At 38.9% G+C, this 15,108-nt stretch overlaps 1 protein-coding gene across 7 annotated transcripts in view; it reads left to right on the forward strand.

Annotated features, from left to right (window-relative positions):
- KDM4C (lysine demethylase 4C) overlaps nt 1-15,108 on the forward strand; it is a 254,076-nt gene that overhangs the window by 227,323 nt on the left and 11,645 nt on the right. For all 7 annotated transcript variants that reach the window (XR_008447639.1, XM_054053462.1, XM_054053459.1 and 4 more), the window contains one exon: nt 14,001-14,120. Coding sequence is in view for 6 of the 7 variants with exons in the window: in XM_054053462.1 (XP_053909437.1) it covers nt 14,001-14,120 (120 nt within the window). In the remaining variant the exon portion in view is untranslated. The remainder of the gene's footprint in view (nt 1-14,000; nt 14,121-15,108) is intronic.

Below are 15,108 nucleotides of genomic sequence, written 5' to 3' on the forward strand. Positions count from 1 at the left end.
TGTTTGAAGAAAAACCTGCCTGTATGATGGCAATATCATTTGAGAAGCTACTTAAAAAAGCCAGAGATCTTCTTTGCAGTGCTCTACCTCTGTCCCGATCCACTAATGCTCACTTTACACCCTAACAAAATTATGATGTGAAAGCTTTGACATCTCATGACCCACACTCTAATGTATAGACATACTATGTGCGTATGCTTGCCGATTGTCTGGTCTTAATGATTTTGGACTTGCTGACGTTCCAAATGGTCTATACAGGCTATCTGACAGGAGCTTGAAGCTGCATAGACATTGATAATATTAGGAGTTGCCCAAGACAAGGTGAACTAATTGGGGTAAAGAATATGCCAAGGGTTTAGGCTGAATACACATTGTTCCAAGGGTATTATTGTTAGGCTAATGTAAGATGGAACAGATTTACTTCATCCTCCTTTGAAACGCAGAACAAATGAGATTTAGCTGTACAGTTATTGAAAAATTATTTCCACCACCGGCTAACTAAAGGAAATGTTAGTTTAAAACCTTAATTTTGTAGATGGGACTTTTTGCATGTGCAGGTTAGAAAAAGTAGCACTTTTGGGGGCTGAGTGCCAGTGCTCAGTATGAAGCTTCAAGAACAAAGTCTTGCATCTTTAAAAGAACTTCTCCCTAGTAACTTTGTCCACGACTACCGCCTTTCATTGGTGCAATAAATAAGTATCTGCATATGGCTGTGTGGACACTCTATCAGCTTCTTGGTTTCTGTATATGTTAATACTTCTGCTGCTGTTTTGGAAAAACCGTGCAACTTGAACAATGGACGTTCAGAAATACCGGGGTAGCATATAAGTATGACAGTCCATTAATGTTCCCCCGGATATAAAAAACAGATTAGACCTAGTAATTTCTGAAATACACTGTGTTTTTTTGAAAATCTGTCCTACAAACCATACATAGGTAACTTTTCCTTCATCAGCCTTGTCTGGCATTCTAAATGACTCAACCCCTCACTAGTTTCGAGCACTGTTTCCAGTGATTTCTCTTCTGTATGCCTTTCTCCCTTCACCTCTTCTGACAACTGTTTTCTGCGTGTCTATCTGTTCAAATCAGAACTTTAAATAGTAGTGCTTAGCTGCATCCTTGTATCTGTGCAAGAACCGTTAGATTTCTGACAGACAATAATAGTTGATTGTTCAGTTTTATTATACTAGCATGTAAATCTGTAAAGAATGGCTAAGGAAACAAGAATAGCTGAATTCACACTCTTTGTAGGCAATCTGTAGATACTTTGGATCCACTCCAGTATCAGCATTACCAGTGATTTCTGAGAATGTGAAACAAAAAAGCAAGCAATGCATTTCTGAAGATAACAAGAGGATAGATTTTTTGGTGTTGGTATAAACTTAGCTAAAAAGTCCTCAGAACTAGTTGTGAAATGTGGGAAAAGAGACCTAATGAAGTATAATAGGTTTAGCAACCTTTTCTGTTATTTCTTAACTGAGACAATATTGAGTATGTGAGCTGAATAATGCGCCACTCGTGTTAGACTGCCACAATTTTCCTTACAGCATTATAAAATTATCATATGCCTGCTGCATAGTTGTACTTACTACTCAGCAATATGTGTGGTGTGACCATTCACAGACAATTCTGAAAAAATCTGAAAGTTTGAGAGCTGCATGGCATGGATCTGAGGAGAAAACTTGGATTTCTTTTCTTGGTTAGATAGATTTGTAAGGATTGTGTAGAGTTTTGCATTCCTGTTCTGTGAAATACTCCAAGAAGTTAAATATTTATATATTCTGGAATCCTCAACGTAAGAAGGATATGGAGCTGTTGGCTCCAAGGAGACCTTTTAGTGACCTTCGGGTACCTGAAGGGGCTACAATCAAGAAAGCTGAGGAGGGGCTTTTTACAAAGGCTTGTGGTGGTAGGACTGGGAGCAATGGGTATAAACTGGAGAGGGGCAGATTTAGACTAGACATAAGAAGGAATTTCTTCACAATGAGAGTGGTGAGGCACTGGCACAGGTTGCCCAGGGCAGCTGTGTCTGCCCCATCCCTGGAGGTGTTCAAAGCCAGATTGGGGCCTTGCACAGCCTGAGCTGGTGGGATGTGTCCCTGCTCATGGCAGGGGGTTGGAACTAAATGATCTTTAATGTCTCTTCCAACCCAAACTATTCTATGTTTCCGTGATTCTATATGTTTTGAATAATTTATTTCAAGTTTGTGTGAGCTAAGAAATTGATTTTAACACGGTTTTGTAACTGTGAACTTTTGCACTGGTTTTGCTGCTCTGGTGCACTGAATGCTATATTTTTGACATGTAAATAACTGTTTCCATTTTCCGAATACTAACACAAATTAATTCCTGTTTTTAAAACCATGGTCTTAATAAATTAAAATGAAATTAAGCAAAGATTAAATTCTAAGGCTTGAGACTGGAGCCCTTTATTCCATTGCTTAACTCTTGAAGCTGCAAAACATCAAAAGATGCGATAGTCTGATTCTAATGTGAAACTTTACGTTGTACAGTACAATAACTATATTCATTTAAGTGAATTAATTTCCCTTTACTCCATTATGGAGAAGAGAAGTGATTTTTCTGTGGCTTTTGCTTTTTCTCTGTTTCCTGTTACAGTACAGGAGGGGCAGCTGAATAGATAAGCATAAAAACATAGGACAGATTAAAGGTGAAATAAAACTTCCAATGTAAGTATTATCTTTACACAGTTTCCTGTGTGTAATGTCATTTCCACTTTGTAATGGAAGACTTTATGGATCCTTATCAATAATGATTTTAGATTGATTGAACCTAATGCCCCACAGCTCAACAAGAGAATCAAAATGGAAGATTATCCATGACTTTGCAATTTATGATAAGATAGCTAACTTTGCAGTAAAGCAGGTGAGAGAGAGAGATATATTACAATGCTTCTGGTGTTTGCAAAGAGTGTGCATCCATGTCTGGGACCACAATGAGTAAAGCTGTGGTGAACATGTGGAGCACAGTGAAATCACTGCAGTTGCATTGGAAACATTGAGATGAGAAGGTGCTACTGGGAATATGGTAAGAGCGTTATTACCCCTCCCACTTTTTTTTCTGAGGTAACCTAGGAATTATAGGATTTTCAGATCTGGTAACTCACCCTATTTTTTTTTTATTTTTTTCCAGACGTGCCACATTTATGCAGGGTGATGGGATTGGGGAGAAGTGAATGAGCATTTTCCTTTCTGTGTGTTATGACCTAAGGCAGAGGCAGGAGGAGAATATGTGTTGCTCTTTGTACTTGCCTGACTGCAATTGATTTACTGGGATCTTCAAACTTTAGGACTTCACCAGCATATATAGGTGGGCAGAATATGAGGTAGCGTTGTAGGTTTCAGAGTCTCATCTAACTTTAAGTGTAAGCAGACGTTCTTTGCTGTGCTAGGGGAGCCTTGTACTTTAGTCAGGCACAGTGACTCAGACATCCTGATGTCCTTGCCATCTTCACCTTCCTACTACTGACACTGAATTTTGTCCCATAAGAGTGTATTGCATCCCAAATTAGGGCGTCCTCAGAGTCCTCTGTGCTGCTATTTAGTGTAATGCCCAATGCCACCCTGAACATCCTAAGCCATGTGCTGCAATGTAGGGTTGAATTGTGCCCCCTTTGGGCAATTCTGCATCTATCAATAAGCATTACGCATTTATTTCTGTTACTTTGCTGAAAGGCTATATAATGGTTGAAATAGTAACTTTCTAAGCTGAATTGAAAGTAAGAATTTTCAGATGTATTCAGGAATGCATGGTTCAATTTGACTTCCAGTTTCCCTTTGGTGAAAGCATATATTCAGTTTATAAGACAAGATTCAGTACCATTTTGAGGACAACATATTATATATAAATTCAAAGTATTTTTGTGCCATGCATTCTGTGCTCCAAGGCTACATTTGTTGAATTACAGTAGGTATTCTGTTAATCTGGTGATTTTACTGAATTTATACCAATTCAAACCCAGAATTGCACTCCTGGGAATCAGGACTGCTCTTTCAAATGCTAATGCACTGTGCAAATTGCTGTTCCTGTTTAAATATAATTCTGGCTGTGGCAAATGAGCTACCACTTTCCTTTTCATTCAAATTGTCTTGGAACATATGAAACCTAATTTTGTGTTTCTAAAAATTTGTGTCAACTACTGTATACTATCAGTTGCCCAGAGAAAAACACAGTTTGTCAGTCCGTTGAGATCAGCGGTTGTTTTCAGAGAGTTTGCACGATTTGTTTCTCTGCTTCTGCTTTAATGGTGTTGGTAGATATATTCACTGTTTTCAGCTGTGTTACGTTATTTGTCACTATGACAAGCTTTTCTAAATCAGAGGTGTTAGTTGCAATCACATTAGTTTTGATCCTTATGAAACAATCACAGGTGAGCATGACTGTGGAAGCTTAATCACTAGTGCTCATGTTGTAAGTTAATATTAGCTGAAGTAAAGTAGGCAGATGGAGACAGCTTGCATTAAGTGCCTTTGCAGAATGGCCTTGGGGACATTGCAGCTCCATCCTTAGGACTGTTCAAGGTACTTTTCGTGCTTTGCCATGGGAGCCTTTTAATCTCCTGGGTGTGTACAGCAAGAGCTAATTCTTCTTGACAGCATGGTCACCCTGTGCTTAATTCTTCACTCCTTCCCTTTCAAACCTTCTTTGTCTGGTTTCTGTCAATACAGAGAGCACTGTCTCATGGTAAGTACCCTAGCAGCAATGAAGTAGGACAGTAAATTTAACTTGGGTCCTAGTTAAAAGGGAAAATTTAGAAATGACTGCTGCAGTTCAACTTGAGTCAGTGAGAGGACCAAATCTGTGCGAAAGCCCGATAATCAGGCCTGGATTTTTTCATGTCGTGAATCTGGGGACTAGAAAAACACTTAATTCTTATCAGTGAAAATCAGATGTACTTAGTGTATTTTTTCTGTGTTGTGTAAAGTAACTATTAATTTTGTGATGAATTCTAGAATGCTTGTTTGCTGTAAATTGAAATGAAGATGCTGAGTAGAATTTGCTGTGAAACAAATTTCAGTTTCTCCAAGATAAGAGGATAGAGGTGTTACTTATTTAGTTTTGGAGACCATGCATGAATTTTAATTTAGTTTTCAGAAACCATGGAATTTCTAGGATAAAAACCCATATGAGTCAATAAGAAGGCTTGCTCCATGCAAGTTGTACTTAGATGGATTGATACTGAGGTTTGATGTAATAAATGCAGGGAATGACAGAAAATGGACAATTTCTGTTTCGCGGTTTGATTTGAACAATGTGTATAAATTTACAAACAAACATAAGAGGAGCAATAGTAATAAAGATATGTAGATATGCAGGATAAGAAGACCAGATCTACTCACTGAGAGTCTGATTTAGCTCTAATTCATCTTTTTGGTGTCTGTTTGTCTTTGATCTCTGAAACCTCAAGTCTAGATTATCAGCTTTCAGTCTGCCAAGAGGAGGACTACAGTATTGTGCAATGGCCCTTGTGCATCAGGGCTGGAACAATATGGAAGCATCTGGATTGCCAGTCACACTGTTAGGCTGAAGCCATGTTGCTGATTAGCTGTGCCTTTTGCTATTCCTTCTTGCCAAATTGTAACACAGTGAGATTCACAAGAACCCTCTGATACAGAAAACCACAGCAAAATGGATTCTTGAACAGTTGTCCTGCAAGACTGCTGTTGATTGATTTACTGGAATATGTCTTCCTACAGGGTTTTGATGTTGTATGCTACAGAAATACTGTAACTGCAAAGGTTAAAAAATATATACAGCTAAACTAATTGTTACAAACGCATTTTGAGCTAACATTTAAACTATCTTTAAACTGATACCATCCCAGGAAGGATAATGCCAGTCAGGTTCTGTGTTTATTTGTACTGTTCCTTTACCATAAAGGAAAATAATTTATACAATTTCTGTGTATTTCATTCTGTTATGGCATTAAAGAGCCATATAGCAAAAACAGGGTTGGAAATATGTGCTAGCTCATTATACCTGTCACAAGAGCCACACATAACAACTTTAGCTCTGTATTATTTGTGTCAATTATACCATCAGTGGTATTTTACAAGAATTTCATAAATCATAGAATCGTGGAATCGCTGGATTGGAAAACACCTTTGCAATCATCAAGTCCTACCGTGCCTGTCCACTACTAAATCATATCCCTAGGCACTTAAATACCTCCAGGGATGGTGACTCAACCACCTCCTTGGGCAGCCTATTCCAGTGCCTGATAACCCTTTTGGTGAAGAAATTTTTCCTAATGTCTAATCAGAACCTCCCCTGTTGCAGGGGAGGCCGTTCCCTCTTGTCCTATTGCCTGTCACATGAGAGAAGAGATCAACACTCACCTCGCTACAACCTCCTTTTAGGTAGTTGTAGACAGTGATGAGGTCTCCCCTCAAACTCCTCCTCTCCAGGCCAAACAACTGCAGTTCCTTCAGCCCAGTCCCATCAGCCGCTCCTCATAAGACTTGTTCTCCAGCCCCTTCACCAGCTTTGTTGCCCTGCTCTGGACACGTTCCAGGACCTCAATGTCTTTCTTGTAGTGAGGGGACAAAACCTGAACACAGGATTTGAGGTACGGCCTCAGCAATGCTGAGTACAGGGGCAGAATCACTTTCGTGGTCCTACTGGCCATACTGTTTTGGGTGCAGGTCAAGGTGCCACTGGCCCTCTTGGCCACCTGGACACACTGCTAGCCTCCCTACCCTCAAGGAGATTGACTACTGTCATCCACAAACTTACTAAGGGTGCACTCAATCCTTTATCCACGTCACCGATAAATATATTGAACAGGGCTGGACCCAGCACTGAGCCCTAGGGACACCACTTGTAACTGGCCTCCAGCTGGAGTTAACTCCATTTACCACCACTCTTTGAGGCCGGCCATCCAGCTAGTTTTTTACCCAGCAGAGGGTGCACCTATCCAGGCCAGTGGAAGCCAGTTTCTCAAACATAATCCTGTGAGAAATGGTGTTAAAGGGTTTACTGAGGTCCAGTTAAACTACATCCACAGTCTTTCCTTCATCCACTAAGCGTGTAGAATTTGAATAAACAATGGGGCATTTTGTGCCTTGTTTTGGCAACAGTGCAAATCAGCAAGTAAAACCCAGGAGTGTCAAGGAGATGCGGATTTTTTTGCTAAGTGACATTGAGAAAAATGCTATAATTTGAATACAATTTAAACAAACAAATATTTTGTTTTTAATACAGTTTAAACCGTAGTGATATAAAAAATAACAGAGCTCGCCACTGTGTCTGCCAGTTAAATAGACGAACAATTCTGTTAGTGTTGAGGAAAATGAAATAGGAGTTGCTGAGTTTGTTCATAGGATAGGGGCTGCTCAATTAGACCCTCTTGCACAGAAAGAGCTGCCAGCCTGATTATGTTTGCTGTCTCGGCTAATGCTTAATGACAGTTTGATGCTTCATGTTGTGGATTTTGTAGAGATGCCCTCATGGGAAATGAATATTATGGGTATGGTAGATTTGAAAATTATTTAACAAGTTCCAGAAGAATGAAATGGTTCAGAAAAGTAAGAGGCTACTGTGCATGTCTAACTAATCATTATACTTTAAATGATGCCAGCTTATGAATATAAACCTCAGGTTTGTAAAACAGTACAGCTATAAGAGAAAAAATTATGTTTATTCAGATACATTAGTGGTGAATAAGAGTGAACTTCAACGGTGAACCAATTGCTGAAAATATTCCCACTTAATACTGAGTACAATAGATTGCTTTTTCTTCAATGTCTCTCCAAGTTTTTTGCCTTTTTTTTAATACATGAAAAAAGAAATCTTAGCCTTCATGGTATTGAGATACATGTAAATATAAACATATATTTATTTATATGAGTGGTTTAGGGCTATGTTCAGGGAAAACTCATCTGCAGTAATATTCATCAGCTGTAGAGGAGGGTCTTCAGACTGCCACTTAAGGTTTCAAATTGTCTTTTACCTTGCAATGTTTCATTCTCCTCTTCTTTATTAAGCCCACAGTAGCAGCACAGCTGTGACAGCTGAGTTTTGTAGTCTTGCTCAGAAAATATTATGATCTGATCAAGATGGAGATTGTTTTTCTTCATTCTAGTAGGAGAAGTTCCATGGAATGCTCATGCAGAAGTATGAATGGGAGGCAAAAGCAGCTTTTAAAGCAAGGCACACTAATCTAGGTTATCAGATGTGGGATCGAATCAGAGACCTTCATCATCACAACTCTTCTGATGTCTCTTGCGTAAGAGTAGGATTACATCATCAAAAAATTAACAAGAGCCCCTGATTTCAATAGACAGGTATTGGCATTTTTCCATTTGAATGTGATTCTTTTCTAGCAACAGTTTTAAATATTTAACTACTGTTGGGTTTATACCTCCTCTAAAATATGCCATATGGGCTGCATTTTCCTCTTTTAAAGCAAATTCTTGAGATAGAATGACCAACGTTATTGCTACAGTATTAAATAAAATATTAACCTTTATGACCATTCCTTTAAGTTAAAGGAATTAATTCTTCACCAACAGTGTACCACATCCACCAAAGACTGAATCAGGTTTGGAAGGATATGTTTCTATTTAAGCTCCTGAAAGATCAAACATTGAGCTATAAGCTGACTGTTGAAAGGCAGAACATTGTACAAGCTAATGAAAAACTTTTCCTGCTGCTAGATTCTACAGGAATGAAGTGGTAAAGTTTGGTGTGTTCAGAATATTCTGAAATGTTTTTATGAGGTTTTTGCTTTTCGTTTATTTACTATGAAAAAGATTTTTTTTGAAGTGTTATTAAATAATGTATTGCAATCTCTAGCTATTTTTTATTCAACTTCTGCCTTCCTCACTGAGGAAGAATCCCTCAAACAGAAAACCTTGTTTTTCTTTAAGCACTCACATATGTTAATTTGGCTATATCAATATATTCCTTTCTAAGATTTCCTCTATGTCTAGCAATCTGTCAGTCCAGACACTCCATAAATTAACACTGGCTGATATTTGTAGTCAGAGAATAATTTCATCCTTTCCTACTACAATCTTGACATGAAAGACTACAGTACCCTTTCTACTATCAGTTTAATTTGCAGGCTTCCTTTAGCCAGTGCCTGAATGTATAAGCCCGTTTAGCCCTGTTTACTTAGAGGATTGCAGCACAGAGTTTTCTGTTTCCTGTGAATTCACTGAAGATATTTGTTTTCAGTGTATCTTCTTTGGATCAAACCTAGTAGAAATCAAAGGCTTTTATATGTGTTTAATTACAAAAATAATGGTTGAATTTGAAATAGCTGAATTAATAACAAAATTTCCAGATAAAACATTATCAAAATACAATTGCAGATATCCAAGGAACACCTGTTTCTGACAGTCTCAATTAGTCTCAATTTTTTGTAAGTTCATCTTATATCAGAATATATATACTTTCTAGACTTGACTTAGAATAGCATTTGAACATATCACTTTTAACTGTATTCAAATTATGGGAATCCTGCATCATTGCACAGTTCTTGGACTCAAGTGCATCCTTCAGGTGCAGCCTTTCTCCCTCTTTTTTTCTTAGTGTGTCTCCACATTTTTTCGTTGTCTATGTCAACCATCATCACCCTGCCACTGCAGCTGGATTTGCTACTTGCAAATGTTCTGTCTAGCCTTAATGAGCCAAAGTATTGTTAAAAATCTGCAGTAAAAACCAAAAATAATGTAAAGGATAAACCAGCAAAAATGTCTACTTTATCTGTACTGCTGCACACAAGAATTCCTTAGTGTCAGCATTAAGAGGCAAACACAATATTTCAGCATATTTTTGCAACAACTACTGCAAATGAATAGCTCACTGTTTTAGGTCAGTGCATGTAATGAGCCTCAAAATTAATGTTTTTGAAACAAGAAAATATCACCTGTAATAAGCAAGAAAAGTTTTAGATATATTGTTATTTAGAGGTTTTTACTTGTAAACTTTCTGAATGGCTGTAAAGCCAGCACTGATGAGACGTAGCTGTGCCCAGTTATGGACTCATGTGTGCAAGAGGGATGTGGACATATAGGAGCAAATATAGTGAAAAAATATGGAAGTGATGAAGGGACTGGAGCATCTGTCAAATGAGGAGGGGCTGACAGCGCTGGGGCTGTTCAGCCTAGAGAATCATATGCTTGGGGGATCTTATCCGAATGTGTAAATATGTGATGGGGTAAATAAAGCGAGTGGCGCCACATTTCATTGGTATAGAATGATGGGATGGAAGACAACAAGTACCAACTAAAATACAGGCAATTTCTTAAAATGGAGTTTTCCTTCACTTAAGAAAAGCTTTTTCACTGTGGTGAAGTGTTCATCCTTGATAATACTCAAACCCAACTGGACATGTCCCTGAGCAACTTTCTATAGCTGACCATGCTAGAATGTGAAACTCAACACTTAAGTGAATCGGCTTTTCAGCACAGATAGGCACAATTTTGTCCACTTGTGTGAAGAAGAAAATATACTATATAATTGTACAGGAAATGTACATGGTTTACAAGCTGGATGTAGATTGAGCCCACACTATCTTGTGAGCCAATGTATGAGACTGCTGAAGGATTGTGATATCTTGATATCTGACTTTTCATTATATGACTGAGAAAAGTGAGGTTGCATTTTTGCACTTTTGTCAGCCTAAGAAATGGTGAGAATTATTTTTCCAGTAAAAAGAAAACATCCAAAATGGTTATGTATATGAAAATAAAGGGTAGGAAATCTCGCAGAAATGAGCAAAAAATATTAAGTACAGATTTCCCATTGTTGCATAGACTAAGACATTGTTGTGATACATGAAGAATGGGATTGTTATTTGTTTAGTTATTTGCAAGAGAAGTCTAATTTTCCATATGAGTAATTCCATTAGCTATCCTAGAGAAGCTGTGAGATTTTTTTTCTTGTGTGAGGTGCAAAGGGAGCAATTCTTGCTGGGCTTTTGTTCTTGGAAAATTAATGTTTGGCTTGACGTTGTTGATAGATTGTTTTCACAAAATTTGCTGTCTTCTGTGATGCATATTAAAAGTTTGCTTTAAAACACTTAGGCAAGACTCCTTTTTGCACTTTAGCAATAAATAGCATCATACAATCATAGAATCATAGAACAGGTTGGGTTGGAAGGGACCTTAAAAGTCACCTAGTTCTACCCCTGCTACCATGGGCAGGGACACCTCCCAGTAGGTCAGGCTGTTCAAGGCCCCATCCAACCTGGCCTTAAACACTTCCAGTGATGGGGCATCCACAACTTCCTTGGGCAACCTATGCCAGTGCCTCACCACCCTCATTGTAAAGAATTTCTTCCTAATGTGTAATCTAAATCTTCCTCTCTCCAATTTAAAGCCATTCCACTCATTCTGTCACTACATGCTGCTGTAAAATGTCCCTCCCCAGCTTTCTTGTAGGTCCCCTTTAGGTACTGGAAGGCTGCTATAAGGTCTTCCTGGAGCTTTTTCCAGGCTGACCAAACCAAACTCTCTCAGCTTGTCCCCATAGCAGAGGTGCTCCAACCCTCTGACAATCTTTGTGGTCCACCCCTGGGCCCATTCCAACAGTTCCATATCCTTATGTTGGGCATTACAGAACTGGACACAGTACTCTAGGTGGGATCTCACGAGTGTCAAGTAGAGGAGGAGAATCGGCTCCCTTGACCTTCTGGCCATGCCTCTTTTGCTGCAGCTCAGGATATGGTTGTCCTTCTGGGCTGCGAGTGCACATTGGCAGCTCATTTTGAGCTTCTTCATAATCAGCACCCCCAAGTCCTTCTGCCCAGGGCTGCTCTCAATCACGTCCTCCATCCTGTATTGAAACTGTGGATAGCCCCGATCCAAGTGTAGGACCTTGCATTTGGCCTTGTTGAACCTCATGAGATTCACACAGGCCCACTTCTCCAGCCTGTCCAGGTCCCTCTGGATGATATCGCATCCTTGACAAGTGCACCACTCAGCTTGGTGTCATTTGCAGACTTACTGAGGGTACACTCAATGTCGCTATCTGTATTATCAATGAATATATTAAACAGCACTGGTCCCAGTACGGGCCCCTGAGGGGCACCACTTCTCACGTATCTCCACTTGGACATCCAGCCATTGACCACTATTGTCTGGATGTGACCATCCAACCAACTTCTTATCCACTGAACAGTCCACTCGTCAAATTCATATCTCACCAATTTAGAGACAACTATGTTGTGGGGGACTGTGTCAAAGGATTTACAGAAATTCAGATAGATCACATCCATTGCAGGATAGAGGAAGAAGTACAGTGATGACAATAACCATCTTGACAGTCATCACTGAGAAGAGAGCATTAAAAATATAGTCAATTTAACTTGTAGTCAGAGCTAGTATAGTATCTAGCAATCCCTGTCCCCTCAAAAGTCACAATTATTCCACTATTGGAAAGCAGGCAGCAGCCATCCTTTCCCCTTCCAGTCACCCCTTTCCCCTTTGCCTTTTCCCTCCTTCCCTCTCCCCCCTCCCATCTCCTTTCCTCTTTCCCCCTGCCTGTCTTGGAAATAACAAGACAGGTAATACAGCAATGCCACCTACAACCCCAAAGACATGTTGGAATTGGAAGGGTACAAATTGGAAGAGTTGTACTTGTAGATGTACACATTGCACGGGTTGTCACAGCAACCATCACCATGCAAATAGGCAGGGCATATTTTGGACCTGTCCCCTTGGCAGAGCTCCTGGAGGATGACAGAGACAATATTATCAAGCTGGAGAGTGTGTTCCTGTAAAAATGCATTTTTTCACTTTTCTTAGGTTTCGAATCAGATTCATTTATTAAGATACATGTATTAAAAATACTTTATAAAGCCTAGATTTGGCTAGCATGATATAGCAAGATAATTTCCCAGTAAGGACCAGTGTGGTGCATTTTTACTCCCACATTTTGAATACTTTGCCATGATGATTGTTGGCCTCTTTTGGAAGTGAACTGTTGAACTCAAAAGTAGAGTATTGTTGTAAATCATTCTATGTGAATCTGAGATTTCGAAAATGATAATAGTACTGCATCAGTACAGTAGGTTCTGCAGGACCTTGTCACTGAGTCCTTGTGCCCAAGTCCTTGCCTTTAGCTTTTCTCTGTCCAGTCTAGACATCTTAACAGTGAGTTCAGGTAACATCACTACCAAGCAGGTCCTCTCGGATCTAGAATGTCACTAAATTAGCAGTGATTTACATGATAGGTCTTATGATATGGTCGGTACAAAGTAGACATGCTTTTCTTGGGGTGTGTGGGCAGAGATAGCTTCCAAAGAATTGGTGAGCAAAGACCTGATGCAATCTTTTCTAGTTTTTAGTGTATTTCCTCACATGGACAGCTGTTGTTTGGGGTTTGAGGTCAGCATGATCTGCAAGGAGTCGTTCAGGTCCAATGAGCCATGTGGAGTGAAAGAAACCATAACAAGGATATATTGCAACTACTGTGCTGTTCTGACATGCTCAACAAGTCAGGCATGAATTTCGGCCAAAATACAGCAACAAAACTTACCTCATATCTTCTAGGGAAAAAAAAATATCCCACCTGGTTCTTTTATAGTTTGATCCATCAGAATATGTTTCAGTCAGCAAAGTCAACAAGTAGCAAAAATGTGCTGTGGTTAAGAAAACATGAGTTACTTGAATATGTAAAAGACAAAGTTTTACATGTATGTGCTTGCAATTTAGTGATCTTTTTTTTTCAATGTGTGATGGAAATTAATTTTGGGGTAAATGTGTAATAGTTGCTGATAGCTATCTGTTTTATGCACGTTGCCTTGCCAATGCAGCATCAAGCTGTAAAGAGAGTGTTTCTTTGGTCAGTATTTCATTTTCATAAAGGCTAATCGTTTCTTCTGTTAGCCCATTGCCAGTATTATAAAACTTGCAACACACATAGTAATAAATCTCCTCCAATTACCAAGTTGTAAAAAGCAGCTTAGTGGTATTTTCGCTGTTGTGGTTCACTCAGTGATTTGAGAATCCATCCTTCTTTCTAAATAGAGCAGAGATTGCCAAAGGCTGGGCCCACCTGCAGAGGGAGAGGTTGTCCAAGTGAAGTGGCCTGATGGAAAGCTATATGGTGCAAAGTATCTGGGGATGAACACAGCTTACATGTATCAGGTGAGCATCTGTATTTATTACTGTGTGGTTGCTTTTCAGATGTCTTTATTGCAAATTGTTCATTTGGCTTTAGCGTTATTGTAGCCTGCCTCACCTTCAAAGCTGCAGAAGGCTGGAGGGTGGACTCTTATTGTAACTTTTAATGCATTTAAACCAGTAAATAAAGCTGTCTAAGCTATGAGTAAGTGCTGTGTACTCTTTGGGAGTTGAGGTTTCACCTGTTCTTATAAAATCAAGAAAACTGCTTACTTAGTAAGAACTTAGGTGAACAGGTGGAACATTAAGATTGAACGATAACATTTGTTATTTTCTCCAGGTTATGTTTAGTTGATGTCAGGTAATTATACAATTAATGATATAAGATTAAGTAGTGGTGTGTAACTACAATGAACCTTAGGCATTTCATAAAGGAATGAAAGGTAGAACAGTGAAAAGAAGCGCATAAATAGCCCCACTTTCATTTGTCTGAGGCATTTTTGAATTAATTAATGCATAATGTAAGGAGTGTTTTATCCTTAGCAAAGGCAAAAGGGAACTCAACACTGAAGGCAAGGCTAAAAAGCTGACTTCTGATTTCAGAGACATAATAATTGGGTTTTTTATGTGCTTGCCTTTGAGAAAAATCAGTCAGCAGCTTTGAGTACCCAAGTGAATGGTAGAAATTGCAATAAAGCAATCACAATAATAATAGCACTTCTGAAAGTATGAGAAACTAGGTACGTTTTATTTTTATATATATAATATATAATATATATATATATAATCATTTTCACTTCTGTAAGTCTTTTCATCTGAAGGCTTCGCATTACTCTACAAAATTGGCAAATTTACTATTATATCTATAGATAAATTAAGGCACAGGAAGGCTAAATGACTTGTTGAATTGACCTTCTCACTTTGCCAATGACTTGCAATCAAACTCAAGTCCTCAAATGCCTAATCCCTTGAGCTAGTCTCTAAATCTTACTTCTTCCCTTCTATTTAGCAC

This window comes from Cuculus canorus, chromosome Z, assembly GCF_017976375.1.
Source record: "Cuculus canorus isolate bCucCan1 chromosome Z, bCucCan1.pri, whole genome shotgun sequence".
Lineage (NCBI taxonomy): Eukaryota > Metazoa > Chordata > Aves > Cuculiformes > Cuculidae > Cuculus > Cuculus canorus.